General features: G+C 38.7%; 2 protein-coding genes across 12 annotated transcripts in view; both read left to right on the top strand.

The window, feature by feature from the left end:
- The first annotated feature begins 11924 nt into the window (after positions 1-11924).
- thumpd2 (THUMP domain containing 2) lies at positions 11925-15616 on the top strand. Of its 2 annotated transcripts, none has more exons than XM_088421746.1 (11): positions 11925-12096; positions 12876-13014; positions 13083-13307; positions 13630-13736; positions 13856-13933; positions 14025-14077; positions 14150-14237; positions 14313-14384; positions 14484-14598; positions 14675-14795; positions 14920-15616. In XM_088421746.1, exons 1-11 carry the CDS (start codon positions 11986-11988, stop codon positions 15197-15199), a joined length of 1389 nt encoding a protein of 462 aa, XP_088277872.1. In that variant the 5' UTR covers positions 11925-11985; the 3' UTR covers positions 15200-15616. The 2 variants fall into 2 exon arrangements, with proteins under 2 accessions (XP_088277872.1, XP_088277873.1); XM_088421747.1 differs by having other exon boundaries at positions 14675-14823.
- Positions 15617-17411: 1795 nt separating this feature from the next.
- Positions 17412-27745, top strand: part of LOC148419944 (mitogen-activated protein kinase kinase kinase kinase 3-like) — a 35732-nt gene continuing 25398 nt past the window's right edge. For all 10 annotated transcript variants that reach the window (XM_088421004.1, XM_088421008.1, XM_088421001.1 and 7 more), the window contains exons 1-6: positions 17412-17655; positions 26403-26460; positions 26593-26683; positions 26999-27063; positions 27151-27206; positions 27292-27339. In XM_088421004.1, the coding sequence (XP_088277130.1) occupies positions 17557-17655; positions 26403-26460; positions 26593-26683; positions 26999-27063; positions 27151-27206; positions 27292-27339 (417 nt within the window). In that variant the 5' untranslated portion in view covers positions 17412-17556. The remainder of the gene's footprint in view (positions 17656-26402; positions 26461-26592; positions 26684-26998; positions 27064-27150; positions 27207-27291; positions 27340-27745) is intronic.

Genomic DNA, 27745 nt, shown 5'->3' with positions numbered 1-27745 from the left:
ATTACAGTAGATCTCGTACTGTGCAGGGACCAGGAATTCCTTGGGTTTTAATCTCGCGTGATTTCATCGTACGAGATTTCGTCCCATCCCTGACACGTACTGCTGATAGTTTCCTCGTCTGTCGTCGCTGCATAGCGCAATTTACCAAGCTTCCAATCGACAGTTCCTGAAGTCTACGATAAACTAGCAAGACAAAATCAGCCTGTGCGTCACTCTATTGTCTAGACATGAAACTGGCTCACAACACATTTCCTCATCTCTGGAGTCCATCTTTATTCTGCCTTCGGAACGAGACTGGAATCACAATATGTGCCAGACCTGTGAGCAGACTTTTTAATAGAAACACCCCCACCGCCACCTCCGGTCTACAGGGAGATGCTCCACATGTCAATTTGATGTGGATTTCTGGCATGTACGAAGCCTCAAAAACCTCTCTGCTCCGTTTGAGGAGAAGAGGTGTTTAAAAATAGACTGTCACATTAGTGACTAAAATTTGGTGTGTAATCTTTAGTACCCTCTATTTGTAATTGCACAGATTTCTCGATTAAATTTGGGTTGTACCACAGGGCTCTGTTCTAAGCCCCTTTCTTTTTGCCGGGTTTACATGGTGCCATGTGTTCTGATTGGAATGAATATGCTCCATGCAAACAAATCTGAATGAAATTCATTTGAAATCTCAGGAATATTCCTTATGCCGTTCCAAATGTGCGTGATTGAAATTGTTCAGTCGGAATAGTCAAATAGAGAGACCTAAGGCGTGAATCTCAAAGCTATGTACGGGACAGACCAATGTCCCCAGAGGAGCTAATGTCTTAAATCTTAGAATAATTCTCTTTGTATCATTTCCTCGCACCGATAAAAAGACATTTACTGAATTGGAACTGATATTGTGGTACCCCTTAACTGTTATCTGAGCTCTCACTCAGATTACAGATCGACAAATACTGACTGGGGCAGAGAGGATCCGCTTTCATTCAGCCTCAAAATCTATGCACCGAGCAAAGATTTGTGTATTATAGGTGCGATTACAGACCCAAATATTGTGTCCAACCCGGTTCAAACATCATCCAGCAAATGAAGTGTGTGTATGCAAGCAGCCGTTTCGCACATAAACACACACACACACGAGCAGATTAGAATGAAATGTCAGGCAAATACCAGAGCCTGAACTCTGCCCGCCATCCAGCTCGTGTTGCCTTTGCACGTAAATGACAGCATTTTGAGCATTTTAGATGATTACATGTGATGAAACACACGTAGCAGTGAGGTGAAAATCAAAGCAGAATTTAATCTTTTGCCGTTTGAACTCGTCAGTGACGGGAACAATGAGCGTTTGACAAATCGTGTGTTCACTCTGATTGATTGTCTCTAGAGCCTGTTCCAAGTGGCTCCAAGTTAATTCTGCTAAAGTGAAATGAGTTGAGCCAGCAGGCTTCTAAATCAATAGCGAAGTCGCGGACCTTGTGCTCCCGTTGACACTTTCAGCACGATTGAGAACGCACTCACGTCTAGTTCTATTTGAAACATGGCGGAAATTAATCATCATTTTTCTCCCCATTTCATTGTGTCCGTCATTACTCTGCTCGCTAGTTCCTGAAGCAGAATCCTAAAAACTGGACCCCATGCTTCTATATTCTTTCAAGAAGTGAATAAATATTACCCAGTGTAAAATGAATGTCAACTTAACTTAGTCATTTAGTCAACCATCGTCTACCCTTGGGGGGGGTTGGGGGCGGGCAATGCCAACCCTGGAATCTGCCTGGACCATCCAGGTGCTACTCCTTGTAACTGACATGTCGAAATATACCATTAACTACTGCCGTCTCTGAATTTCTGACCATGTGACATGACCTACTGCAGATGCTCCTGGAACTGGCTACTAGTTCGCGTGGGTTGCGTCATGACACCTACCACCACCACCACTTTACCACCCCACTCACATGTATGTCTCGAGATTTCGTGGTGATGTTTCATTGTTTATGCAAGGTTTTTTTCAGGCTTATGCTGTAGCCTTCTGTCAGGTTCACCTGTTAGACATTTGTAGAAACTATACACACAGAAGAAGATAAGACATTTTTTCTTTCTTATGCATGAGGAGAACGAAGAAGGACTGTACAAGTACAATTCTACCATGCTCTGAAACAACCTCTCCGTACTACTGCACCGCACTCTGCATTACTGCCCTGAAGGATTGGGGGAGACATTTGGCAACAATGTAAACAATTGATTTAAAATGGTGAGGAATGCACTTTAGAGTCCATGTCATTATCTCCTTCCTCTGGAACAGGATGCGCGATGGGTCAGGTCACAAACCTCCCATTGGTCACGGGCCTGTCTCTTTCTCGCAGCAGCCCGAGACGCGTCAATTCCTCTTCTTCACGATCTCGGAGACCTGTATTCTCCTGTTAGGTTTTTTTTGTGTGTGTGTGTGTCTCTTGGGCAGTTCGAGCCTGTTTAACTGATTATCGTTGCGTTGTACTTGTGAAGGTGTAATGAAAATAAAGCTTTCCTGCCCTATCTTATTCCTAAAATGACCAAAACTTTGTCAAAATACGGGTATAGCTATTTTACATGAGTACCACCTGTTACTAAAGACCTCTACCACTTCTCACTCGTCTCACTAAATTAATTCCTACTAAAGCCTCCTTTCAGCGATCTACTACACTTCCTCAATGCTACATCCTAACTTCCTATTTACAATCTCTCGCCTACTCCGTTTTTCCTTCCTCGATCAATCTGTTACCTTCCGCTTATACAAACCGCACTTTCCGTCTTTCCATCAATTTCTGTCTCCTTCTCCCCCCACCATGTCTCTCTCCTACATTAACAACTTTGTTCTCTGCTGAGAGGCCCGTGGGCGGAAGCGCGAAACCTTGTCGAGTTAGAGCGGCGCTTTTTCCTCGTTGCCGCGGCGACGGGCCCGCAACAAGAACCACCTGAGAGGAGAAAAAAAAATAGCCGTCCATCCATCTATCTTGAGCAGCGTGAAAGTCAGTTATGTGCCAGCCTGCGCGGAAACAAGGAAGAAGAGAGTAATAACAGCAATCAGGCGGCATTAGCGCAGTCGTAATTGGAGCCATGAGGTGTGACTCATCTGTGCGGTGTTGAGCTATAGGGCCCACTTGTACTGTACAGCAAGCTGTCATTTGCCGTCTTTGGATTCATCCTGACATCCTGTGACTTTGTTCCTCATCTTCCACCGTGACACACACTCACATAAATTGACGCACGCTTTGACAGCGGAAGTCAGGTTTACGTGTTTCAGACCGACACTTAACGCAACCTCTGTCTGCGTATGTCATTTGGTGTGTCATGCTACTTTCACATGGGTATAGTGAACCTCGTGTTTATGGGGGTTTGACAGTCTTGTGTGATTTCAAGATGTACTGAGAGAACGCCGTCATTTTCCTACAGTTCCCTATGTTTAAAATGCCGTATTGTTAAGAATACCGGTCTTCCTGCCACAACAAAATGCCAAAATAGAGGTCTTCTAGTCATAACATTAGGTAAACATCTACAATTGGGCCATGTAAATGTACTGTATTTTCTGCACTATAAAACTCACCTAAAAGCCTTAATATTTTTTAAAAGCTGATGGTGCGCCTTATAATCAGGTGCGTCTTATATATGGATCAATATTGTGATTGGGATTGGTAGATGAGGAATGAAGTGATAAAGTAAGCTTTACCTGTTTCTTTTGTGTGTTTACAGTTGAACAAGGTTGCTCATATTGACATTATTATGCTATTGAGAGTTTAAAGTAATTATTTGAGTTACTATTGTTATTATTTTGAATATGACTATATAGTGATTGAAAAAGTTTTAAAATATGTCATTAATTGAGGGTGCACTTTATAATCCGGTGCACCTTATATATGGAAAAAAGTTTTAAAATATGTCATTGAGAGAGCGACTTATTATCCGGTGCGCCTTATAGTGCGGAAAATTCGGTACATAGAATTGCACTGCTTCATACTGACACAGTGCTGCCAGTTTTTTTGCAACGCAAAACTCTGAACATGTGGTGGTCTGTAAAATAAAATAATAAGAATAAATAAATAAATCGTCCTTAGGTGTGATTGGGTGCGTGATTGGTTGAATGGTCTCTGCAATTGGATGACAACTAGTTCAGGGTGTCCCCGCCTACTGCCCGAAGTCAGCTGGGATAGGCACCAGCCAGCCTGCGACCCTTGTGAGAATAAGCGGCTCTAGAAAATGGATGGATAACTCATTCTGTCCCAAAGGCATTTTGTTTTTGTAAATGTTTAAATGTAAATATATATATATTTTTTTTTTTAATCTTTTTATTCAAACATTTCGAAAAACAATGGTTTACCTGCTCTGCAAAGTACATATTTAATAATTCTTTGATTGTTTTATTTCTATAAAGATATATATATATATATATATATATATATATATATATATATATATATATATATATATATATATATATATATATATTTATGTATAGATAGATAGATAGATATATTAGCAACAGTTACTTTATTTAGTTGAATGTAAATTTGTTGCCAAATAAAAATGCTCTAGTGAGATGACTAAGGTTTCTGTCATTGTCTGTATTTTCTTCTTTTAAAATAAAAACATCCAATTTCCGAATTGAGAAAAGTAATACCACACCTGTGCCAAAAAAGCTGCGCCAATGTGCGAATTTATTGTGAAATAAATTTGCAAGGTTCCTGTCATGATTTGTGTTTTCATCCCCTCGTAGAAAAACATGCGCTATTTTCATGCTGATCTATAATAACTGAGGAAAGTAATAGCACATCTGTGTCAAAAGAGCTGAGCGTTTTGCCCTTAGATTGAATACAACTTCCTTGAGAAGCTATCAAGTGCCACTCAAGGTTTTTCTTGGAGTCCGATCCATCTTTCATTTCATTGCAAAAAAAAAAGATCCACTATTTTCTTTCTGATAAGTGCATCAACAGACTAAGCAATGGAATATTTGTGTCATAGGGCAGCTACATTTTGTCCTTTGATGAATACAAATTTGTTGAAAAATAGAAACGCTATAAGAGGTGCTGTGGAAGATTTTTTTTCACATTGTGGAAAATTTTCATTAATTTTGCTGTCAAAAGTGCATGGAAAAGGAAAAGAACTGCACAATTTTGATTAGATGTGGTATGTCTTGAGAAACAGAAAAGACTTGTCCATGTAGATAATTTTTTTTTTTTTTTTTGTCATAAACTCGTTCAATCCCAAAGACGTATTTTTACGTTTTTCCAAGAATTTAGACAATCAATCCCAGGTGCTTCGAAAAAAATTTCAAGTGGATCGACTGTCTTAAAATGGCTTAATTATGAATTAAGTACTGAAGTAATCAATTAATTAGGTACCAAAGTGACTACTTTGGTACCTAATGTGATTGATTACTTTAGTCTACTTGAGTACTTTAGTACCAAAACTAAATTGTTCCTTTAGTACTTCAGTAGTAAGGTACTTTAGAATTGAAATAATTGCTCACTAATGTAATGACGGATAACAAAAATAATGGATTACTTTAGTACTTAATCACCTACATTAATTGATTACTATAGTGCTTGATTACCAAAAGTAATTGATTACCTAATTAATTTGATACCATCTGCTTTTAGACCTTCCCTCAGCCAAACAATTGAAAAACTTTGAAAAACAAAATGGGTAAATACGTACATGGCTTGAAACTCAAGAACAAAACGTAAAAATACGTCTTTGGGTTTGAATGAGTTACGTTTTTGGACTTAGGAAAGTGGAAATGTTAAAAACAAGACAGTTGTGTGGAATTATGCCAACAGCAGACGTTGAATTTATCCATCAGCAGTAGCCTAACCTGGCTAACAGAAGAAGGAGAAATGTGCTTGTTAGCATAGCGTAATTTGGTTAACAGCCTTAGTAGGATTTAGCTAAGCTATATATGTAGACCTGGAGGGGAGCAGGAAAGCAGTTTAAAGCCACAGACCCCCAAAGACCAGCTGACCACTTTGGGTGTCAAACATTTAAAGAGTCAAGTCGTTTTTTAAACACTTGCCTTCAAGTGCCCTCTTTGACTAGATGCAATTGAAGCTAATCCCCTCCATGCTAAAGGAGCAGAAGAAGCCAGAGGCACCATGGGATTGGAAGTAATAGCTACTAACTGACAAATAGGCCAAGGGCTTTTTATTTAGCTAAATGGAACAGAAAGAGACCTTGGTGCTGCTGTTTTTTTCTTCTTTATCTTCCTTCACTAGTTTAAATATGGGGCAAAGGGGTGTGTGAATTTTGGTGGCATTGGAGATTTTCTTTGTTATCTGGGACAAGGGCTTGCTGAGTGATATGTCTCTTGGTTACAGCTCAGGTTACAGCCAGCAGGGTGTTTTTTTTTTTGTTTTTGTTTTTTTTTAGCTTCTGCTTATTTTATACCAAAACAAGCACATAAAGGAAAAGTCAAGTCATTGTTTTTCTTTGGAATATGATCAATTTCCCCACACTATCCTAAACATGGCGTTCTGATAAACTCATTCACTGCCAACTAGGGATGGAGATATTGGTATTTGGGTGTCCTGCAGAGAAATTGAATCAATTATTGATTATTTTTCTGCTTGACGAGAGGTAATTATAAAAAAATAACACACTTCCACTTTAATATGAATTACCAACTTGAATACATTTTTTATTATAATTAGCATGAGGAGCATCCTACTTTTTTCCTCCAAATATGTTTGATGATAATTAGCATAAGCAGCATAATACTTTTTCCTCCAACCTTTTCCTGAAATATTCAGATTTTTGAGACAAGTTTCCCATCTGAAAAAAAATTGCATGTGATCAGTAGGAACGGCAACTTTGGCAGGCTGTCAGAATCAAAGTATCCAGGGTCAAATACGTATTTTAATTACAAATTAGGATAAAGTTAATTACACAAAAAGTAAAAAATAAGAATAGCGAATGTGTCGAGTCATTTGTATCATTTAAACTGCCTTTAAAAAATCATCTTGCTTGCCTACAGAATATGAGACACTTCAGTATTGCTGCTAACACTGCTAGCATCTAGATTTACTCGTCGCTGCTATTGCTGCTGGCTGCTAACTTCATGCTGCTAGCTAGCATAACTTATGCTAAATGCAGCTTAATCAAACCTTAAGCGAATGGAAAAACACTTAAAACAGGTTATGTCGATAACTTATGTCGATATCGGTGTAATTAAGTCGTTTGTTAGCGTGAATTGGCGAAAAGTTGTGTTGTTTATATCAGAATTATGGAGAAAAGGTTTAAGTAGAAAGACTAGTCAAGCTAGCATTCTGCTAGGAACAGCTTCAAAATAAAAGCTTATAGTGTCATTTGCGCCCGTATATCGTTTGGCAAACTAACAAACAAAACAGTTAAAAATCATCTTTTTTTGGACAAAGACGTGCTTCCACTCCTCCATATCGTCGAGGTCACCTTTTGAATCCTCATTCACTTGTTGTTTTGCGTGTGTGCTGTTGCTGACTCACTCTGACATGTTTCACACTCCTCCAGAAGTAATGAATATTTCAATGCGCTTATGTCGCACACACACATGCGTACGCGCGGTCGTGGCTCACCAAATAGATGCGCTCATTCATATACTCAAGACTCCACCTTCCTTCTTTGGAAAGGTCTCGTTTGCATTAGACTTTGAAGATGAGAGGAGCACGTTGAGAGGAAGCTAATAAAAAGATCATGAGGGAGAAAAAAGGAAAGTAAGGGAGAGATTGGAAGAAGACAAATGATAAAGTGGAGCCCAGACACGTTAATCCCAATTCTTACTTATGAGGTGAGCCAAATTGGAACATTTGGGGAAAGATTAAGAGGAGACCACAAGGTTTTAGCCTCAAAATGACCTTTTAAGTTGTCTTGCGGGGATTTTAAACTCATATTGCTTCATGAGTGTTTCATATTTCTTCTACACACAAACGCACACATTTCTTGCAATCAATTGTTTTTTAAAAAAAAAAAAAGGAGGGGTTGGTAAATTGGATATTGTGGTTACTGTGGGTTTGACATCACTTTGTTTCATAAACCAAATGCAGAGGTATTTCTCTAAAATCTCACTAATGTACCTAGAGTAAAAAAGTCTCTCCAGTTAAAATTTCATTTTTAAAAAAATGCCAATAATCTGAAAATGAAAAACTTTAGTTTGAACTGAACAGTTACACATTTATTCATGAATCTTTCTGCCCCCTGGTGGCTAAGGCACACACACCAGAAGGAGCAGTACAATATCCAGTGAATTGAAGCAAAATTTGATTGGTGTTTTCTGCTTATGCTGTTATACTGTGGCCCAAATTGACCCGTATAATCATAATAAACATAATCAACCGATTGGATGGATAGATAGATAGATAGATAGATAGATAGATAGATAGATAGATAGATAGATAGATAGATAGATAGATAGATAGATAGATAGATAGATAGATAGATAGATAGATAGATAGAACTAGCTAGCTACTCGCTATCTAGCAAACTATCTATCCAGCTAGCTACCTAGCTAAATGGGATAGATAGATAGATAGATAGATAGATAGATAGATAGATAGATAGATAGATAGATAGATAGATAGATAGATAGATAGATAGATAGATAGATAGATAGATAGATAGATAGATAGATAGATAGATAGATAGATAGATAGATAGATAGATAGATAGATAGATAGATAGATAGATAGATAGATAGATAGATAGATAGATAGATAGATAGATAGATACTCGCTAGCTAGCAAACTATCTATCCAGCTAGCTACCTTGCTAAATGGGATAGATAGATAGATAGATAGATAGATAGATAGATAGATAGATAGATAGATAGATAGATAGATAGATAGATAGATAGATAGATAGATAGATAGATAGATAGATAGATAGATAGATAGATAGATAGATAGATAGATAGATAGATAGATAGATAGATAGATAGATAGATAGATAGATAGATGGAAAATGTTTTTTTTGTCTTTTATACATTTGGGTAACGGGTCAAACAAGTTTGCGTTTCCTCAGGAAAGCTCTAAATAGGACGGTTAATAACATCAGGTAGTTTGAAATCCTGGCTTAACTTTTAAACGCAATCCCCATATCAAAGGGAAAATAGAAGCATTTTCCTTTGTGAAATCATGCAATTTGATTAAAAAATGGCACGGGCATCCATCTCGGGTGAAATTATGCAAACTTGGCAGGTTGCATTATAATTCCGCTGCCTTTCAGAGTCACATTAAAGGCCTTAAAAGTTGTCATGTGCGCCTGTGAGATGGATGGTGATTATAATGACCCTGAAAGCCTCTCTGCATGTACGTTTAAAACAAGATGAATGGCTGTCTTACTGCTCAGCTTTTCTTTGTGACGTTGCCCACGCAACAGCTTTCAGCGGGCTGTGATATGCGCACAACGTCAATATCAATTCTGCTTTTCTGCTGATGCCGTTTGGCATAATTAGCCCGGCTGCTGCTAAGTGGACACGCAAAATGGATGCCGTGTCACATGCATGCCATTGGCTGACATATTGTGCAGCACTAAATTTCTTTCATCTGTGTCACTGTTGACCAAAGATAATGGATGTGCTGAATGTATATATATATTTGTTTTAATCTTTCCAAATCATCGAAATAATGCGCACGTATTTTGTCATGCATCACTCTGGTCACCAGGGGGTGGTATAATGCAGACATAAAGATCAGGGATGGGCAAATGTTGATACGATGTATCGCCATGCGGCTGCTATTATCGGTCGATTTTTGGAGCAGATTTACAACCGCAAAGTAGAAATGACAAATTAGAAGAATAAAATACTGCGATATCCTCATTCAACCCCAAAAACACATTTTTATGTCTTTTTTAACTGTTTGGCTAGCAGAGCGTCTAAAATTGTATTCTATGTAACATTATGTGTGTGTGTGTATAGATAGATGAATGGATGGATGGATGGATGGATGGATGGATGGATGTATGGATGGATGGATGGATGGATGGATGGATGGATGGATGGATGGATGGATGGATGGATGGATAGATAGATAGATAGATAGATAGATAGATAGATAGATAGATAGATAGATAGATAGATAGATAGATAGATAGATAGATAGATAGATAGATAGATAGATAGATAGATAGATAGATAGATAGATAGATAGGTTTGTCATTACTTGTTGACATTAAGGGTTCTAAAAATCCTACGTGCATGTAAAAATGTCAGATAAATTAAATATATTATTTGTTTATTCTTGCCTCAATACTTGGTACAGTATTGGTATTGTTGAAAACTAAAAATTGCCATTTACTTAATGAATGTGGTATTCTGATTTCGGTACTATTGACTTCACATGCTGAGTACATATACTGGTATCGGCGTGACAAAAAGTGGTATCGAACAGTCGTACTTAAGATAAGTGGTACATTCACTTAATTCACAGTAATACTAACCGTTCATTGCAAATGATGAAGAACATATATCTATCATGTATCTACCATTTGTCTACATGTGTTACCCATCGTGTTCCAAAAGTTTTGCTTAAATGGGTAGAACCACAAAAACTCACATTTCTTTTCCTGAAATAATAATACTGTGTATTACTGAGAATTTTAAGTCAAAGTGTTTCATGGCCAAAAAAGACGGAGAAAAAAAAATCCATTATTTAATGAGTCATCCAGAACAGTAAAAACTCCACTGACATTTTCTCAACTCAGACCCAAACGCTCATATTGATTTTTCAAGCTTTAATAAAACCTATGATGTAGTTGTGAGGCACGTCAATACATTTCATTACAGCAAACAAGCGTCCAATCTGAAGTGGTGACCCGGCAATCTGCCCGAATTGCTCTTGGATGAGGTAAGGTTTAGCATTTTAATGCCATAACCATCCATTTTCTGGATGTTTCGTCCTCGTTAGGTTCGTTATTGGGTGAACTGAAGCTCACCCAGCTGAGTTTGGAAACATCCGTGATGTTTACCTTAGAGTGCTTGCCAGTCAATCATATAAACAAAAAAGCACAAACACTCAGATTTCTACAGTTCCGAGTCTTTAATTAACCTCATATATGTGTTTTTAAAGTGTGGGAGGAAACCAAAGTAAGCTTGAGCTGCGATTGTAACCCAGATACTGTACTGAGTTAAATGTACTAATCAAAATGACACCAATGTTAGAATATAATCTTTAATGGGCAGAAGCAGGGTAATCTGACCTTCCTTTTAGATCCCTTGACATTTGTAACTGTCCCCTGGGTCACTTTAGTCCTGAAGCGAGGCCTAAAGGGGAAATGCCATTTAAAAATGCCACGGTCCATGAGTGTGCCTGTTAGAGCATTAGCTCCTTTTAGACAAGTCACTCACTCCTCTCAAATGACTTGAAATTAAGTTGCAGCATGTGTATTTTTTTTTCTTTACTACGTTAAAATATTCTTTGATTGGTTGGCAACAGTTCAGGGTGTCCCAGCCCACTGCCAAAGTCAGCTTGTGGGCACAAGAAAATGGATGGACGGACAGATGGAAAGGCGTTAAAATATTTGCTTTACTACATTGTAATATGGCAAATGCATGGCACAAACACTATAACAAGTGCAAAGAATGTAAGGTGCACACAGAATGAATTAAACTTTTAATCACGATACCACAGTATAAAAAAAAGTCAAAATTCCATAATAGCTCCCCTGTAAATCCAATCTGGAAATGAGAGGACTTTAATTTTGACGCTGATTTGTTTTCATAAATAATTTTAAAAAATTAATTCACGACCTATCGAGATGGATGGTGATTATAATGACATATTATAATGATATATTTTTGCTGTAATACAATACAGTACAGTACAGTACTACAGTACTACATAACATGGTACAGTTATTCCACGCGCTGTGCAAAAGAGACCCCTGCTGAAGCAGCGAATGAATTACATTTGAATACGTATTTCCGCTTCCGGTATAAACAAACCAGCAACATGGCGGCCCATCTTTGTTACATGTGAATTTTTGACTGACTTTGTGAGCAAAATGGTAAACAAAGACAACGAAGAGAGTCTAATTCGCTACTTTTGCACGTATGGTTACGGGATGGAGCCGTTTGTTTTAGACGAGGTGACGCGGAAGTTGACGGCTCACGATGTAAGTGGAGACTCCCGTTTTTAGCTAAAATTAAAATTCTGCACATCTTGATTTCGCCTAAATGTACACTACAATTCAAACATGTAGTATGTCGCAGTCATTATTATTCCTATTATAAATCTACGCACGCCTTAAATACTATTTAAAATATAAACAAGACAACGAAATAAAGTTCTCAAAGGGACAATAATATCACAAATATGGAAAGAAAATAAATTATGTTTACACTTTGCATTGCAAATGATACCCTAGTTGGTGAAATATACTTTACAGTGCGTAGGCCAAAAAAAGCCCCAAAAGGAATAAAGAAAAGTACAAATGTACAAATTCTAATATAAGATCCATCGCTATCCATCGGAGTTTAGATATTGCAGCTTCACTCCTTTGCGGATTTTCATATATGCCCGCATCTTTTTGCATGATTTCTTCGCTTTTTTCTTGCACTCTTCTTCATTTTAATTCAGACCAGTCAAAATATAGAAATGTTATTCATTAAAAATGCAAGCAATCTCTACTGTATGGAGTTTCATTTATGACCATATCTATTGCAGGTTAACCTCGCTATTTTGCAAAATAGTAACATTCAATTTCAACTCTGCCGTGAATGTTGTGTGTCTTATTGTTGTGGTATTAACAATATTACCACCAGAGATTTGTGGCCCTGTGAGAAAAGTATTATTCAGGCGCCTATACTTTTTATTGAAAAGACGATATTAAAAGTGAGGAGGGGGTGTTTGTCATTTGACTTCATGATCAGTGTCACACTTATTATTTTGCAGATTGAACGGTTGCAAGGTAAAGTGTTGTTCAGCTCCTCCGCACACATCAGTCGAGTAAAGACGCTCAAGTCTGTGGAAAGACTTTTCTTGTTAGTGAAACGAGACTCGCCTCTCAAGCTTTCTGCTCACGCCAACCACGGTAGCCACCGCACATCAAAATCACACACTAGTTAATGTTTGATTTCAAAGTTTTTATTTTATTGACAGCCAGAGTCGCCTCTGTGATGAAGTCCAAACTCATTGGTGACCTGAAACAGTGGACGAGTGCTGAAATGACATGGAGACGCCTGCAGGGGGTGCTAACAGATAAGAAGAAGGAGGAGCAGGAGGAAGTTTATGAGGAGGGTGATGGAGGTGACTTTCAAATTATGAAGAAAAGGAGAAAAATGGACTGTGGACATGAGTACATCAACATTGGAGACAACATTGTGGGTAATTAGGCACATTGTTATTTGTTATTTGTTACAGGGTCATTTGTTAACCCTCCTGTTGTGTTTCTATATTGGATATTGTACTCTAAAATGTTAATGGGTCAGTTTTCATTATTTTAATCATGAAACTGTCATACTTTGAGTAAAATGTATTCATCAGTTTTTTTGTTGTTATTTTTTTTAATGAAGTAGTTATTTTTTATACTGTGGGTCAAAATGACCCATTAAAGTAAAACATTGTACATTTTTTGGACTGTTAGTTTAAAACAGGCCATCTTTCAAGTCCAATAGTTTTATTCCATTTATTGTTTTCACTTTATTAGACCAGGATGAAACGGCGCAAGAGGTTAGCAGACTTTCTTCTATCCCAATTTCCTTTCGGATCAGCTGCAAGTGTTCCGGGTCGGATTCCCGCATCGTTAGCCCTCAGGTACGGGAATGTCCCAGGCTGGTACTTTTTCAGTCTCCTTCAACGCCAAATAATATATTGCAGATATTTATGAAAATATTCATTTATGTATTACATTTACCACTCCTTTCTATCCAAAGGAGGTGAGTAGAATTTTGGGAGGCAGTCTGAGTGGACAGCTAGGCTGGAAAGTTGATTTGAGGAACCCCCAGATGGAGGTAAACCAAAGTTTGTTTATTTTTCTATTTATTATTCTGGGTCTTCTAATTATTCGTATGGTATTTTAATCTGATTATTCTGAATTCGCAGATTACGGTGTACTTGAGGGAGGATCATTGTCTTCTTGGGATACCGCTCACCAGGTTTGGACTCGCTGGTTTGACACCAAAGGGAAAGATTTGAACGCATTTTGATTTTAGATTTGTTACCATTAGGTTACCGCTTGCTAATCGGGGCTACATCAAAACGACAGGACTCAGGTCCACAGTCGCTTGGGCAATGGCTGAACTATGTCAAATTCAGGTAGTAATTATTGTAGTCGGCATTGTACTTCTTCTGGATTTTATTATAATTGTTTTATTTGATTTTGTTTCCCAGCCAGGTTTCCTTGTTCTGGATCCAATGTGCGGTGCGGGAACCATCCTAATAGAGGCGGCACAGGATCACAAGGTTACTAATGATTACTCTAAGTTGATCACACTTGGAATATAATAATCTAACGTTTTTTTTTGTTTTGTTTTGTTTTTTTTCTCCAAACTGGATTTCCAGCTGTCTCGTTTTCTGGGTTTAGACAATGATGACAGCCAGCTGCACACGGCCAGTGAGAATGTTGCATTTGCAGAGCTGGGAGACCGGATGCACCTCCTAAAGGCTTCATCTACAAGTGGGGAATCTTTTGAAAATGTCCACAATGATTACTAATGTGATTGTGAGAGAATTTTGAATGTCTTGTTTGTAAGATATGCCTCTACCGAGCGCGAGCGTGGACGCTGTGGTGTGTGACCTGCCTTTCGGCAAGAAGTTTGGGAGCAAAACCAACATGGCTGCCAGTCTGCCGCTTATCCTCGCTGAGATGGAGAGGTCAGTTCGACCTGAGACCAGCTGTTTGGTATATCTCAAAAAAATATTTTTCAGTTCCAGCCCTGAAAACAAAAAACATGATATTGTGTCCCTACAGTACAATTGAAAATTGCTGTGTTTGCAGAGTCCTCCGTGTTGGTGGAAGCTTGGTGCTCCTCCTGAGTCCCCAGCTGTCTTGTCTTCTGAAGAAACACGCACAGCCTCCAACAGGAACACAGGATTCCGCAAACCGGCAAGAAGGTCGGGATGTCCCGTCAACTCCAGCCCAGGGTGAAGAAGCTCCAATGGGACTCATGACACAGCCGTGTCCACCTCTTTCCTCTCTAAAGCACCAGGCCACTCACAGACTCAGCTTAGGTGCCATAGATGGACTTCTACATAAATATATAAAAACACAAACTTAACTCATTCAGTGCCATTGACGACTATAGACGCCAAACATCCATTCGACCAATCAAACAGGGCCTGGCAGTCACATGCCCATACATGGTCTTTGCTATGATGAGAAACACAGAAGCTAGGTTTTCAAAGTGAGTCTTAAAAAAAACAAAAGTAAAGAAACAGGAATCTATATTGCATAAGAATCATAAGATTATGTGCTGTTGTCCGTCTAAAAATGTTGACATTTCAGCCTTCAAGAATTCCTCATGGAAGGCTTATTTTTCTTAATAATCTTTGCCGAGTGATGTGATCGTGCCATTTCACAAACAAGACAGTTTGCATTGGCTACAGCTTTCTTTATTTGGTGTTTTTTTTTATTAAGATTTAATTGTTTTTTCACAAAGTTATATCTTTGAGCAATAAATGAACTTGGTCATTCAGATTACTAAAATTTCCTTTCATCATTGAACCCTTAAAATATGTTTTTAGCAAAGTACCTGGCACCTCTTAACCAAATTGTGTCACTTATGATAGTGTGCATCTGTATTAAATCTAACATTACAAGTCACAAAAAACAATTGTGCAAAGTCGCTCCTGTTCCAATCATTTTGCTTTTAATTTGAAAAAACAGTTCTATTTTTGTTACTGCCTTAAAAAGCATTTGATTTGCTTTATTAACGGCTCATACCCCCAGGGTTACATGTACCCCAATTTTCTAAAATATATAGGTACTCCTAGTGTGACAGTAATTGCATGATGTATATACATTGTTTATTGTCCACGACATATACTGTATGTCATAATACTGTACAGTGATTAGGGAGTAGAGAAGCAGTGAATCATTCCTGCAACATTTGCTGGGTAGCCTGGCTTTAAATCATTCATTCTCATTCCAAAGGGGATTGTAATAGGCTTTGAAATCCAAGTAAAGCTTCACTATGGATATATTTTAAAAATGACCTTTTTTTAATAGCCATATAGCACCCACCCAATTCATTTTCATGAGAAACGGGTTTTGACTTTTAATTTTCCAGGGAGCGATACATCCCAAACCTTGTCCTTTTTTGAATATTGTCAATATTTCTCAGAGATCTCAGGCAAATTTTATGCACCTTTACAAAACTGGATTGTGTACTTCTGTGGCCAATCTTTATGTGCATGCTGTATGCATTTAATTGGGTAGCTTCCTGATACAGTATATGCTGCAGGCCATTTTATTCCAGGACGCGTCACCTCCACGAGTGGACTTTTGTTGCGCTGGAGTGCCCACACACTGCCCCCCCCACATCAGCTGAATCACAATGCTGCCATCTGCCAGCGTTTAGCCCCGCTTAGCCTAGTTAAACTGTGAAGGGGCCAGACATTGCCACACTCTGGCTTGATTTACTTACAGGCTTCCATTCACTTCTGCTTAAGCCAATCACTTGTGATTTTTGATGCCAGCACTCCTTAGAGCCAGCTTATTCATTCGCGCCCACTGTTGTGTCCATTTTGACTCAGCAAGACATCAAAGTGAAATGCGTCCAGCCCAAACATGAGACATCCTTGGAAAGGACAGAATGCCTTTTACTGAACACAATAGGACTTAATAGGGTAGTTGGGAGTGAGTCAAAAGACCAAAAACAAATGTCCAGTACAGTGGACACAAATGAATAGGACATGTGACATTTGCGAGCCGAGGTGTGATTGGCTGTTACCTGAGTACATATGATGTAATTTTAGTTGACAGAAAGTGGCAAAACGTGAACGTGAAAGGATGAATAAATTGAACATGAAAACGGATTTATTTATCAAATTAATTAAATGATTAACGTTTAAGTGCTGAAAATTGCTAAAAAAAAAAAACGTTTTTTTAAAAGTTAAGTGCAATAGAACTTTACTTCATCTGTTTGCACACCACCAGAGGGAGCCCCTTTACCAATGAGTCATTCAGAGTTAGGCTCCAGTTTCTTAGTTATTTCCTATATATGAGAGAGTATTTTAGATATAAAAATTACAAAAATAAAAATTACTTACTGTCCTTTACCCAACTTTCAAAGTAATCAATTAAACGCTCTGGTTATGATTCTGAAAGGAATAGAAGTTTAAAAAAACATGAAACGCCCACATTCCCACAAATATAACATGTTTTGCTATATTGTATTTTTACGTTACATTTTATAAATGTTTCTTTTACAATTGTGAATGGGCGAAGGCAGGGCCACTGCGCATGCGCTATGCGCGGTGGCCGCCATGTTGGAGCAGGAGTGGGCTCTGGCTGCTATTTTCTGACGCCGTATGTTTTTTTTCTCCCCCTCTGACAATTATCCCCTTTCGCACATAAGATCGTCGGTGTCCGTCAACCGCGCGCGTCGTCCGGCGCCTTGAGCGCCACTTGGCCATGATGAACGCCAGCGTCGACCTGTCCCGTCGCAATCCGCAGGAGGATTTCGAGCTGATCCAGAGGATAGGAAGCGGCACCTACGGAGATGTGTACAAGGTAAAAAGCTGCAGCGAGTCGAGGAAGGAGCGCCGTCAACACAGGGTTCCATTATCGGACAAACATACGCCTTTATTAAATTAAATAAAATGTGTTTTTGCATTCACGTCACTCATTTGTTAAGGCCAAACGTTGTCACTGTCACTGCTTAAAGTATGGGGCCGTTTAAAAGTGCGTCAAATGAAGCTAATGCTAGCCCCGATGTTTTACACCCCGAATGTGGTTGTAACATAATATTTTTTTTGACTTCGCTTATTTCCCTCGTATGCCAGCTTTACAACGCGTCCTTAACCCGATTTAGTTAAAATAATTAAAAAAGAAACAAGCATCCGGATAGCAGACATGTGCAAAGCTAGCTGTCCGAAAATGGACTCAGTCCATTCGTGTTAGCATCGCGATGCTAACCCCGTTGGGGAAATATGTGACTAAATAACAACGAGCGATGATTTAATTACTGTACTCAAATATTCGCTTGGTGCAATAGCCGAGTTGCATTTTGATAGAGCTGCTGGTAAAATGATGTTAGTTGCACCCCCGTTTGACAGCTGTCGTGAGCGCCACCAAAATTAGCTAACTCAATAACAAGCTGCGATAACAACAACATTGGCAACAACTATTGCTCTTCTTCTTGCAGCTCCCGAAAATCAATCAATTCGAATAATTGCAAATCAAACGACACCGGTTTTAAATCTGCGGTTTGATTTCTTGTGGTTTTAATCGGTTATCTTTGCGGTCAACAATCAAGTCAAGGCCCTGCTGTGCCCGTGGGAGCACACCCGCGGCTGTGATGCGCTTTAAGTACATGGAGAATAGGCAATGTAAATTTAAATTAAAGTAATTCCACTTTTGGAATCGGTGTTTTGATGTTAAAGTGTAATCATGCATCTCGTTTCATAGCATCGGATGTTTGTACCGCATTTTGGGGAATGTTCCAGTTTGGGCTGTCATAAAATATTTTAGTTTTGGCAGCACTCCTAAAACAACAAAGATTTATTTTGTGTGTGAGCTAGAAATTAAAAATATAAGTATGAATAACAGCTTGTATCCTGGAAAAACTCAAAAATCGGGTCACTCGTATATCTCGCCAAGGATTGCGAGAGTGTTCCTAATAAAGTGTCAGGTGTGTGGTTTTAAAATGGCATTCCATTGGCCATTAAACTCCAAAGTTGGCACAGTGAACCTGTGTGAAACATTAAACACTCTTAATACCATTTGATGATGTTTGGTCCTCTTCCAGGACTCCTTTGTTGCAGTTGTCACTGTGCTAAAGTGCTACTGCAAGATTTGCTAGCCCTTAAGTTTTATGCTGATTTTTGCAACGTTGTTGTTTTGGATCTTGCATGCCTCCCCTGCCGGAGCAGACCATGTGTGTTTCTAATTTTAGGAGCTTTATCTTAGCTTGTTGCAGCCACTTGGCCTCTGACAAACTTGTCATTCCCTTACTGGACCTGTTATCATTCTCCTACTGGACCTTTTATGTGTAATGGTTTATTATATGCTTTGAACGCAGTTGTTTTCTGAAAATGATCACCAATTTTTTTGGAGTAATGAGGCTTCAATGTTGATGATTTGGGCACAAAGCTCTTTTAATGCAGTTTTTATCTGACCGCATTTTACCCTGCATCAAAGCATTGCCTGTTGTGTGCTACCTGGAAAGTGCATCTCATGTTGGCTGCAGACTTGCACAATCCTATGCATTTGTCAGTTCTGTTCAAACTTGAATATTTAATGTCGTTTTATACAGTTGAAACTTAATTTGTGAGTGCACGGACTTAAAACCTTTCAGATTTAAAAGCTTGACAAATTTACAATTGATTTACAAACTAATACATGATTATTTTTGCTTATCGATAAGCATTTCTTAAAACAGACATTCTCCAAATCCTTTGAATTTCAGCTACTTGAAAGGAAATTATCTCAGATTTCTTTATTCCTGGATAAGATCAGACTGATTATCTTTGTACATTTGCAAACATCTGTTTTTATTTTCGAAAACAATGATCAACATTTTTCCCATTTTTCCGACACTTTATGGTCCACCGAACCAAGCAATCAAATCATAAGAAAAATGTCCATATTTGTTTATAGAATGGAAGTAAAAACATTAAGAGTAATTGACAGATCAAACTTGATTCTCTACTAGTCGCTGTAATTATACCAAGTACAGATACTTTTTTAGACACAGACAGATAGATAGATAAATAGATATTTTCCTTAAAATTTCATGAAATAAATAGCATTTTTTTCCTAATTTGGTGTTTCTATTTCTTGATTGTAAAACTGCTCCCAAGAAAGCAGCCACTGCTAGCACTGTCTATAATTATGAGTACTAATATCTTGAAATAAGGCCAGGTAACCCACATTTATACTTTTTTTTTCCCCAGACAGCTTCTTCTGATGTGGAGGACTTCATACATTTATTTTCTCTTTTTTAAGAGAATATGGACGAAAAATAGACCCATTATTATCATAAGTTTCCATTTTGTCCCGTTGACTGAAATCGACAGTGCATTTGTGCTCGCCTTTCAAACGCCACATGACAAACACAAAAAAACAGGTGAATCCCATGAAATTTGCGAGGAGTTAAAACGCAAAACCCGCCGGCATGACTGGGACGTCTGCATAAGCAGAAGGCGGCTTGCTCGGTAAACCTCATTGATGCCTATATTTGGCTCGGCCACTGTGTGAAAATCTGCGACTCGCATCGGAATGTTTGAGCAGGAAGCAACGTGCGAAGCTGTGTTTTCGTCTCCTCAAATTTGTTGCACTGCACCAGTGGCTAAGTGTAAGACGAGCCTCCTGACACGCCATCTTCTCAAATATGTGCAACAGTGGCTCTCAATTACATGAGAATTTGCATTTTGTAATCGGACGCTAGGAATTTGTGTCTCATTCCTAGAGGCATGGTGATACCGGGTGACCTTTTTCCACATTTCTCATGCAAAGTCCGAACAAAGTGGCTGTTGTGTTAGCTAGCGCCTCGCGTTGTTGATATGTTTGCCATACCTTTCACTTTGAATCATGTCATTTCATGCTGCAGTTGGTACAATAATGTTTTATTTAAACCCAGCAATGCTCAGAAGAAGAATGTTTCCAAGCGCATGATTTTCTAACTGATTTTAAAAACATTTTCGTTAAATATAGTAAGACTGCAATTTATGATAATTTTGTTGATGTCATTGATGAATTAGAATTTAAAAAAAAAAAGTCTTAACTGCCATCTCCTTCAGAATATTATTTTAAATTTGCAATCTAGTAATGAGTAAACTAATATTCTGTCACTGGTTTGGTGCATAACGATAGAAAAAAAGGGCAAAAATGTTGCTCTTTTTGTTCTAAAATAAAATCTGATGTTTTCAAATGTTTTGTTTTGACTCAACACAACGATAAGTCTACTTATATGGAAGACTACAAAATTCGATAATATTTACTGGTGAGAGGCTGAAATTCCAAAGACTTTTATTTAAGCAAGGTCTGAAACAATGGATTAACAAAAATGATTATTGATCAATTTTCTAATTTATCATTTGTCAATTAATCGGTAAAAGGTAAATACAGTATACGTAGTAGATAAGTGAAGCGGCTGCTCCAATGTTAGTGGTTGGAGTTTTGAGTCAGCCATCAGATTAATTTTCAGAAACAGTTTTAATAGATGCAAATTAGTGTACTGACATGGTTACCTTTCCTACTGATCACTTTTTAACAAATAAACAGGCTGACTCAAATTTGCAGTTTTAACCAGTTCTGTGGTTAAAATTCAAGTAAGAAAAAAACAATGATAGTTAAAAATGTAAAAAGTTGAATAGCTGTTTGTCTTTTGAATTCTACCTTATCAATTAAAGAAGTAACCAAAGATTAATCATATCCAATATGTTCTTGCTTTTCAGTAAATGTCTTTTCAAAGAAGAGACTCTTTACTGTTCTTCTAGGAATTCAAGCAACACAGCACCGCAGTTTACTCGTTTAAGTTGTTCCGATCTGACTGGTTTGTCACGCTTGAACTGTGGCGGCATTAACTTATGACGCTTGTTTTTGTTGCCACCTCACCATATTCAAAACCCTTATGCACAATGGCCAGGTCGAAATAGCTGCGCCTTTCAAGTATGGGGGACAGGACGCAACGCTGAGTCCCATGTTCAAATAGAATGACGTTCCTGTTCCCGCAAGGTGACGAAGAGCACAGCTTCAGATTGAGGAAGTTCAGTATGGCCACACAATGGCCTTTAGTAGATGACCCGCACATTTGTCACCTGAAAAGTCATTCAACGCTCTTTATACGTTGTTAGCATGTTAGCAGTAAAAGAAGTGGGGGTTGAAAAATCGGTCGGTTCCATTTTTCTTTGACAGCTGTTGGCTTTCACCACAGCAGAGTGTGAGTTATGCTAACAATGCATTCTAGCAATTCATGAGCTGAAGCGTTCTTTTTTTTTTCTTCTTCTTCTAAGTGTGGCGTAACAAGTCAGTGTGATTAATATGTACCCAATTAGCATGTTGATGATGCACTGTGTTTCATAATCCATACTAAGAAGAATTTAGCTCCGAAAATGTGTCATTGTCACTTTGGTTGCTGGATCCAGGAATTCTCTCTCTCTCAAAAAAAAAAAAAAAAAAAAACACTGAGTCAAGCTGCTAACTATATTAGCTCCTAGCCTCATTTATGCTCATGTTTCGTATGTTTATTCGTTGACTATTTCATTGATTAGCAAGCCGGATCACACTTAGAAAAATTTGATTCAACTCAATTTTTTTTAAGATCTCAAGGCAAAACAATCAGCTGACTGGCGGCTCATTTCCAAAATCTCTTGTCAGGCGATCCAAATAATAATAATTAAAGCAATTATAATAATGACATAACAGATGTATCAAGTGAAGCGTAAAGTCGCGTGTCATCCCTGCAGAACTGGATAGACATGTTTATGAATTTATTTTTCGTTGTTGTTGTCCATATGGCACTTAAAGTGATTTCAACCTTAGTATTTGAGTATTTGTGTGTGTTCAGAATCCAAATTGTGTGTGTACGTCCTGCAAGGCAGAAGCAGGTTGTAGTTCTAACATGCTTACCGAAGCAATTTCCTCTCTCCAGGCCTTGTTGTGTGTTTGTGCAACATCTGGACGACCGTGGCGCAGGAATGCAAGCATCCTGGCTTCCTTTATGTGCATATGCGAGGGCCCTCATGTCCTATTGTTCCACGCAACACCAACAGAGGAAGGTGGTCTGGATGAAATCTGGCAGTGTGACCCCGCCCACGAACCGAGGCAATTGTGTGCCGTCGCAAAACTTGCAGGTGGCCGTCGGGTCACTCGCTGTCGACACCATCCTGTTTTTGTCACGCGTTGACCCACGAGAGCTCGAGCTTAAAACTCGATTCATTGAATTTGAAGTGTTTTCATTCAGGCAAGGTTTATACGTAGCAAACATGGAGGACCAAAGGAGTCAAAATTCAATAAATAAATGCACGGTTAAATAATTAAATAAAGCCAAGTCAAGTGTTAGGTCCCACCCATCAAACTTTGATGTGAGAAGTTGACAGATAAAAATGAATGTATGCGGCTTAAAATAGCCCTTGTTATTTATAGACAAGTCCTGAGGGAACTTAGTTTGAACTTTGACCTACTTGTGGGTAAACTTTAACCTTACGCAAATGAATTCACCTGGCTGTTTTCCTGGTGGGATAACCTCATCTCATTCACACTATGTTGACCTCTAGCATAAATACTTCTTTTCCGCCTGCCTCCCGAAACTGGGCATTTGGTCTTAGTCACAGGAGGTTGAAATGCCACATTAGCACACGACCGCGCTGACTATTTTACACGCTCGTACTGTGACCAAAGTGCTAATGACGAGTGTGAGCAACGCTGCACAAGCACTATGCAAATAGAAAGCGCCACAAGCCACACTCTATCGCTGTCACTCTCGAGTATTTTTGCAATCGATTATTCATCGAAAAATCAGGATAGAATTTTATTCTGCGTTAGTGTTTTGCATACTCAATTTTTCCCTCGCAAAGGCTGTTTATTCATCTACAATGAATTGTTCCATTAGTCAACAGCAATTTTAATTGAAAAACATGAAAAAATGATCGAAATGCCCAAATTTCAGCTTCTCCACAGTAATTATTCCGAGTTCTGGCTTCCGCCATGAAAGTTGTTTGATTATCTTTTGCGATTAATCACAATAATATTTTGGAAAGAACAATGACCAAACATGACTAAATCAGTGTCAAAAAGTGAAATGAGTACAACGTCAATCATTCTTATGTTAAATTGCTTATTGTTTTTTTTTTTTCCAATCAAGAAACAACACAAAATAAGCAACAGTAATTGATAAGTAAACTAAATGAGGAAAATTGGTTTTGTAATACGCTTTAATGCAAACTAGAATTTTATCTGAATATTTGATTATTCGATTGAATAATCAAATAATCTGTAATAACATTCAATAATGACAGCCTTACTAGCATGTACACTGGGTATGTTTTTGTGTGTGTGTGTGTTTGGTTGTGTGGCTGCACGCTTTTCATTAGTAGTTGCTTGTTACGGTTAAAAAAAATAAAGATTTTCTTCAAGCTTGTATGTAAACACTTGAAGCCAGCACAGCGGCAATCGAACTGTGTCACCAGACGCAATCAATTGGACTCATTCAAGTGCGCGTTGTTGCCTTTAGCGGTGCCACCGAGCGCTTATGAGTCATCCCTCTCGTCCGTCTGCAGACCCAGGGGACACACTGCAGCGCTGTGTGCCTCTCCTTTCTCGCCTCTGGATGTCTCTTTGTGTCTCCTCCCTCCTGCCACAGCTTTGTTACGTGTTTTTGTGGCGTGTTGTTGTATTGTGTGTTGTCAATCATTCCCCTGTTCTCCACTTGTGGCCTCGCATTCCTGCCAGACTCAACTACAAGTGTCTTTTTTGTAGTCGCGGTTGCGGTGCGCTAGTGTTGCAAAAATGTCCTCGCCTTGACGTTTCGAGTGTTTTATTCAAAGCGTGTCCTCGCCTCAGGTCACTTTCATGAGAAGGGTTCACTCTCTAATGATCAAGTTAGCAGAGCGCTGTGTGAAATGTCACGGCCTGTAGTTTACAAGCTGTTGGCTAAATATGGAGGAGAGGCCGCGGTCCCGATGAGGGCGTGTATTGTCTGAACTCTGCAGCGCTGCAATGTTGGATGTTGGTGTCTCGTTTTCTCTTCAAGGTCGGGGTGTTATCATGTTAACTTGGAATTGTCCTTTCCTGGGCTGAATCAGGGATGTTCCACTTGTTTCCCACACTTAGGGAGGGATCTCTGATAGAATTCCAGATTGGAATTTGGACCCGAGGATTAATAAAATAATTTGAATAGTTGATTTACAGAATAAGTTTGAAGCCAAATTTCTATTTCAAATTGTCAATCATTTTTACGCCATTGACTGTTGTTACTGCAGTTGCATGGACCATTTTGCTTTGAAAAAATGTCGCACAGTGGTAAAAATGAGGAAATCGTTGATTAGGAAAACAGAATATGAAAGTCGGTGATTCTCTAATGTTGCATCCATGGGGTACATGAAGTTTTAACTGGGTCTTTGGAGGTATCGAGAAATTGAATTTGTTGATATTTATTGCCAAGGCAGGAAGAGTACAGTTTTCTTTTCAAATTAAGAGCAAATGAATTGGGTCATATGCTCTTAATCTGAAAATATGCCCTGCTCTTGCTCCATGTAAAACCGAACAAAATGAAGACATGTATCATTTTTCAAAGGGGTCACAATAACTGTCGTAGGTTTAGTTTAGTAGGTTCCTTTCAGGGATAGGTGGTGAAGATGATGGATGCGTCATTTTCCAATTAATCTGTGCTTAATTTGAAAAGAAAAATGTATTCTTGTCATGGCATCGAAAAGCTTTAATTTTGTTGTGCCGTTGCCTATAGAAGTGCCTTTTGAATGCACCCCCACAACACATTTTAAAACTACTGCTTTATACACTAATTCACTGACAGCCACGTCACACATCAGGCTTGCATATTTTTAGTCATGCAAAGTCAATTGCTATTCATGTAATTGATGGGATAATAGAATACTGTGTTAAAATATTCACTAGCTGCACCCCAAAGCTTTAGTGACTTGCTCAGTATGTTTCTGCTGCATGCTCCACGTATAAGAATCCTCATGCTATGCAATTGAACACTTGCTGATTAAATGCTGCATCCACAAGTGACAAAATCGATGCTTTTTACTTTACAGGGACTTGTGTGTGCTTTACCATTGGCACTTGTGCTTCTTTTTTTTAAACCCTTTTTTGTCAATACTGCTTTCCAGTCCAAAAGACCTTATTTAATAAGTAACGATGGGGGAAAAAAAACTTCAGCCGCTATTAAAGCCATTCACTTTCACGCATTCTTATGCAGCCGTGCTTCTGCCCCGAGTCAAGCGGGCGATTCACATTTCCTCTCATCGGATCATCTTTTATTCATGTCTTGTTTCACAGAGGAACTCCTCTTCCTTGGCAAGTGCTGTGGCCAGATGTAAACACGGCTCACTATTTATAGCAAATCTGCCTCCTTGCTGACCTGCCAATATACCATTGACGAAAGAATTCCCGGCTTTTGGGGAGTGCGGCCCCATTTCCTGTCTGTACATTCTATGTCATGTAATAAACTCACTTCACTGTACATACAGTTTCATAAACAATTCGAGGACGCGCTGTGGGTTACTTTTTGGCTGTCTCCTACTCTGCATATTTCAAAGCCACTTTATTGCTAACCTCTCTTCTTCTTCCCACAGGCTCGGAATGTCAACACGGGAGAGCTGGCGGCTATCAAAGTCATCAAACTGGAGCCAGGTGAGCGCTTTCTCTCCATCCACTCGGCCATCTTCATTTATCCCTTTATCCCTCTTCCTTTGTTTTCAATGTCCCTATGAGGACAAAGCGCCTTCTCCGTCAGTCAATGCGGTGTCAATGCATTCTGTCCAGGGGAGGATTTTGCCGTGGTCCAGCAGGAGATTCTGATGATGAAAGATTGTAAACACTCCAACATCGTGGCCTACTTTGGCAGCTATCTGCGGTAACAATACTTTGCATGTTTGAAATGTGTGTGTGTTTTGGGATAATGGGCATTGTTTCAGGTCAAGCACCTGAAATTGTTCAAACATTAATTACAATGAAAACATTTTTCACTGCTAGGTTTCACAACTTAATTCTCTACTCAGGCACTTACTGGAATGTATGAGAAAATCCAGACATGTCCATTGGGTGGGGGCAGGGGGGCATATTGGCAAGGATGGAATTTGTAATCCAGTCCTTGGAGTTATATTATGCAGGTGTAGCTAATGTGTATACATGTGTGTGTGTGTGTGTGTGTGTGTGTGTGTGCATGCAGGCGGGACAAGCTATGGATCAGCATGGAGTATTGCGGAGGAGGTTCTCTACAGGACATCTATCACGGTGACACTCACGTTAGATTGTTTATTCTTCTTCACGTCTCGTCCTCTACTTACTGACCTTATGCTCTCTTTTTTTTTTTTTCTCCAGTTACTGGGCCTTTGTTAGAGTCTCAAATAGCCTATATGTCACGGGAGACCTTGCAGGTATATGGATGCTGGATATGTTTGGATCCATTTTTTTTTTTCATATTCCGTAGCTATAACAGGTGTTCTGTGTGTGTGTTTGCAGGGTTTATACTACCTTCACAATAAAGGAAAAATGCACAGGGACATCAAGGTGAGGTTTGGGGGATTTTGCAGCGTATGCAATCTTTTTTAGACTCACTGAGTCAAAATGCTTGTTTATCAAAACTGAAGGCACATCAAGTAAGGGGAAATTAGGAAGTTTGAGGAGTCAATTTTATAAATCTGCAAATTAATAAGCAAATAAATATGCCATATATGCGCATTACTCTTCATTTTATTTTCTGCACAAAAGAGATCTTCCATTTCTCATGCATCAACAAAAATACACACAATATTATTGTTTCTCATTAGATAGTTAATATAAAAGACAGTTATGGTTCTGTGTTTACTGCCATTTTTTAAACTTGTTCCTTATTAAATTGACTTTTTGAAGCCAATTTAGCATGAATGAATATGAATATCCTTTATTCTCCACCCACCCCCACACACACACGCAC

This window comes from Hippichthys cyanospilos, chromosome 8 (genome assembly GCF_059441005.1).
Source record: "Hippichthys cyanospilos isolate Australia breed blue-spotted pipefish chromosome 8, RoL_Hcya_1.0, whole genome shotgun sequence".
In the NCBI taxonomy this organism is placed as follows: domain Eukaryota; kingdom Metazoa; phylum Chordata; class Actinopteri; order Syngnathiformes; family Syngnathidae; genus Hippichthys; species Hippichthys cyanospilos.
The sequence above is the reverse complement of the archived record's forward strand: the minus strand, read 5'-3'. Positions and strand labels throughout refer to the sequence as shown.